At 42.9% G+C, this 2,930-nt stretch overlaps 1 protein-coding gene across 1 annotated transcript; it reads left to right on the forward strand.

The window, feature by feature from the left end:
- Positions 1-371: 371 nt before the first annotated feature.
- LOC109763750 (F-box protein At2g26160-like) lies at positions 372-1,529 on the forward strand. Its single transcript, XM_020322613.3, has one exon. It carries the CDS (start codon positions 372-374, stop codon positions 1,527-1,529), a length of 1,158 nt encoding a protein of 385 aa, XP_020178202.3.
- The last annotated feature ends 1,401 nt before the right edge of the window (positions 1,530-2,930 follow it).

Raw genomic sequence — 2,930 nt, forward strand, 5'->3', positions numbered from 1 at the left:
GGGGGGAGAGATTATATGTTGTTTAATGGGTGGGCATCAACACTTGTATGCGATCGCTGGACTTTGCATGTACGTGGTGGGTCCCTATACGCTATAAGAAGAAACCTGTCCCTGGACTTTTCGCTGTTGATAGATTCGATCGCTGCGACGAGCGAATGCGAAGGAGCTTTTCCGGTTTATAATTGATTTGAAGTTAAAGAAGCATATGTTCGGATGGAGTAGTTTGTTTCTCCTCTAATAGATTGTTTTTGCTATTTTCCTCGTCATCTCTATTTCTTTGTGACGGCCTTAGGTATTAGAGTAGTTCAGCAAGCATATGCAATTATGCATTACAATTTTCTTATTGTGACGGCCTCTAATATACTTGCATCATGAAGGCTGCACAGTTTGGACCTTGGTCAGATCTTCCTACCGAACTCCTGGGCCTTGTCCTAAAGCGCCTGGATTCCCTAGCTGACCGTGTTCGTCTGAGAGCAGTCTGTCAGCCATGGCGCTCTAATAGTATGTTGCAGAATCTTCCCCTCCCATTCCCTTGGCTCACCCTCACCGATGGAACCTTCCTCAGCATCCCAGGCAGTGAGGTTCACCGCATGCCTCTACCAGATGGTGCTCGTTGGCACGGCTCCATTGATAACAGGCTATTCCTCATAAGCTGTGATGGTGCGTGTTCATTGCTGAACCCTTTTTGCAAGAGCACACTGGAGCTTCCTAATCTTGCAAGTGTTTGGCAGCGCGAGATAGATAACCATGCTGAATATACTGATGATCCAGTTTCCTATAAGTTAGTGGCGCCCTCGCCGCTGGAATCATCACCCAAGTCCCTTGTTGCTGCGGTGATCATCGGCAATTGTTATTCTGTTGATCTTTGTGTCGTTCAACCACCTGCCACCACTTACTCATTCAGAGGTATACGTACTGCACTGGGGGAGCCACCAACATTAGTGGACCTTGCATTCTTGGATGGAAGGCTGTACGTGGTATCTGGATTTTTCAAGCTTTTCGTCGTTGATTTTGGTGAGAACCTTGGTACTTATCCAAAGATGAAATGCGTAATTGACTCTGGTGGTGATTGTGGAATGCCTCAATACCTGTCTAAGAAGGTGCTTTATGGACTCAGCCAGTATTTACTGGAATGTGGTGGTAGGCTGCTGATGGTGCAAAGATTTACACACTCACAGGGTTTTAGGAATTCTCACACTGTTGGATTTAACGTCCTTGAGGCAGACTTGCGCACTAACCCTGGTCAGTGGAGAACGGTGAGTGATTTGGGTGGCCATGCTGTCTTTGTTGGAAAGCAAAGTTCGAAGTCCCTGCCTGCTGGAGAATGCAGTGGATCCCAGGAGGACTGCATCTACTTCATCTGTGATTATCCTTGTCCAGAGTCTTCTGCAGAACCTCTTCGGGACGCTGGCATATACAACGTGAGAAATGGGACGATCATGCCATTACTTTCAAGGAGTCCTGCAGTACCGCAACGCCAAGCTGGTCAGTGGGGCCTGACATGGTTTTTTCCTCCTGAAGCTATATGATCAACCCAGCAGGATTTTTTTAGTCTTTTGTGGTCAACCAACAAGCCTGGGTTCTGCTCATCTTTATCTTACTAATATGTTATTGTGTGGACTTAATTAGTATATGATGGTGTGCACTTTTAAGTCACTTGGTGACAATAATGGGTTCATGTAATCGAATGCTTAAACCTTCCATTGTGGAAACTTGATGTTTTATCTGTGTGGCTATGCTTTCAACTGACTTGGGAGTTAATCATAGCTCTGCACGTATATTTTGTGCCATGTAGATAATTGCCCTACTTCCTACAGGTGGTGAATTTTTTTTCAGAAAGTTGATAGCCCTGGCCTCTCCATTATCATGACGCACACAGCTGTAATTTATTAACATGCAAAAGTTTTACAAACAAGCCTCAGTAGAAATAAAAATAAAAAGACAGGTGGTGAGTCATGGACTATCTGTTTAGAGAATTCAAAGGCAGAGTGGTCTAGCGTAGCATAAAGGTACATGAGCATTTCATCAATTTTCAGTGAGCGTAATTTTCCCTTTTCAGCAAGGTTGTGTAGGGAATTTCTATATGCCCATTTGGTCATCTACCTCCTCCATTCATGTGTCCAAATGTGTGCTCTATGCTACATTAAATTTATGCATTGGTGATACAATCTGTTAGGCTTTTGTGATCAACCGACATGGCTGGTTCTGCTCATCTTTATCCTACTAATAATATGTTATTGTGTGGACTTAATTAGTATATGATGGTGTGCACTTTTAAGTCATTTGGTGACCTTAATGGGATCATGTAATCGAATGCTTAAGCCTTTCATTGTGGAAACTTGATGTTTTATCTGTGTGGCTATGCTTTCAACAGACTTGGGAGTTAGTCATAGCTCTTGACGTATATGTTTCTGCCATGTAGATAATTGCCCTACTTCCTACGGTTGGTGATTTTTTTGTCAAAAAAGTGGATAGCCCTGGCCTCTCCATTATCATGACGCACACAGCCGTAATTTATTAATGTGCAAGAGTTTTACAAAGAAGCCTCAGTAGCAATAAAAATAGAAAGACAGGTGGTGAGTTATGGACTGCCTGTTTAGAGAATTTGAAAAGCAGAGTGGTGTAGCGTAGCATAAAGGTACATGAACATTTCATCAGTTTTCAGCGAGTGTAATTGTTCCTTTTCAGCAAGGTTGTGTAGGGAATTCCTATATGCCCTTTTGGTTATCTACTTCCCCCGTTTCATTTTTCCAAATGCGTGCTTTATGCTACATAAAATTTATGCACTGGATTGTATTACCTGATTGTGATCTTGTCGAATTTTAACCAAATATATGTCACATCAAATTTATGGCCATAAACTGTCTCACCTCAGTTTTAATAGAGCTAGGCTGAACTCCGACCAATTCTCAACTCCTGGTCTCACCAAA

The sequence above is a fragment of the Aegilops tauschii genome, chromosome 7 (genome assembly GCF_002575655.3).
Source record: "Aegilops tauschii subsp. strangulata cultivar AL8/78 chromosome 7, Aet v6.0, whole genome shotgun sequence".
In the NCBI taxonomy this organism is placed as follows: domain Eukaryota; kingdom Viridiplantae; phylum Streptophyta; class Magnoliopsida; order Poales; family Poaceae; genus Aegilops; species Aegilops tauschii.

Bases quoted from the DNA above. Each gene is read 5' to 3' on its own strand.
- LOC109763750 (XM_020322613.3), top strand. From the start codon at position 372: ATGAAGGCTGCACAGTTTGGACCTTGGTCAGATCTTCCTACCGAACTC.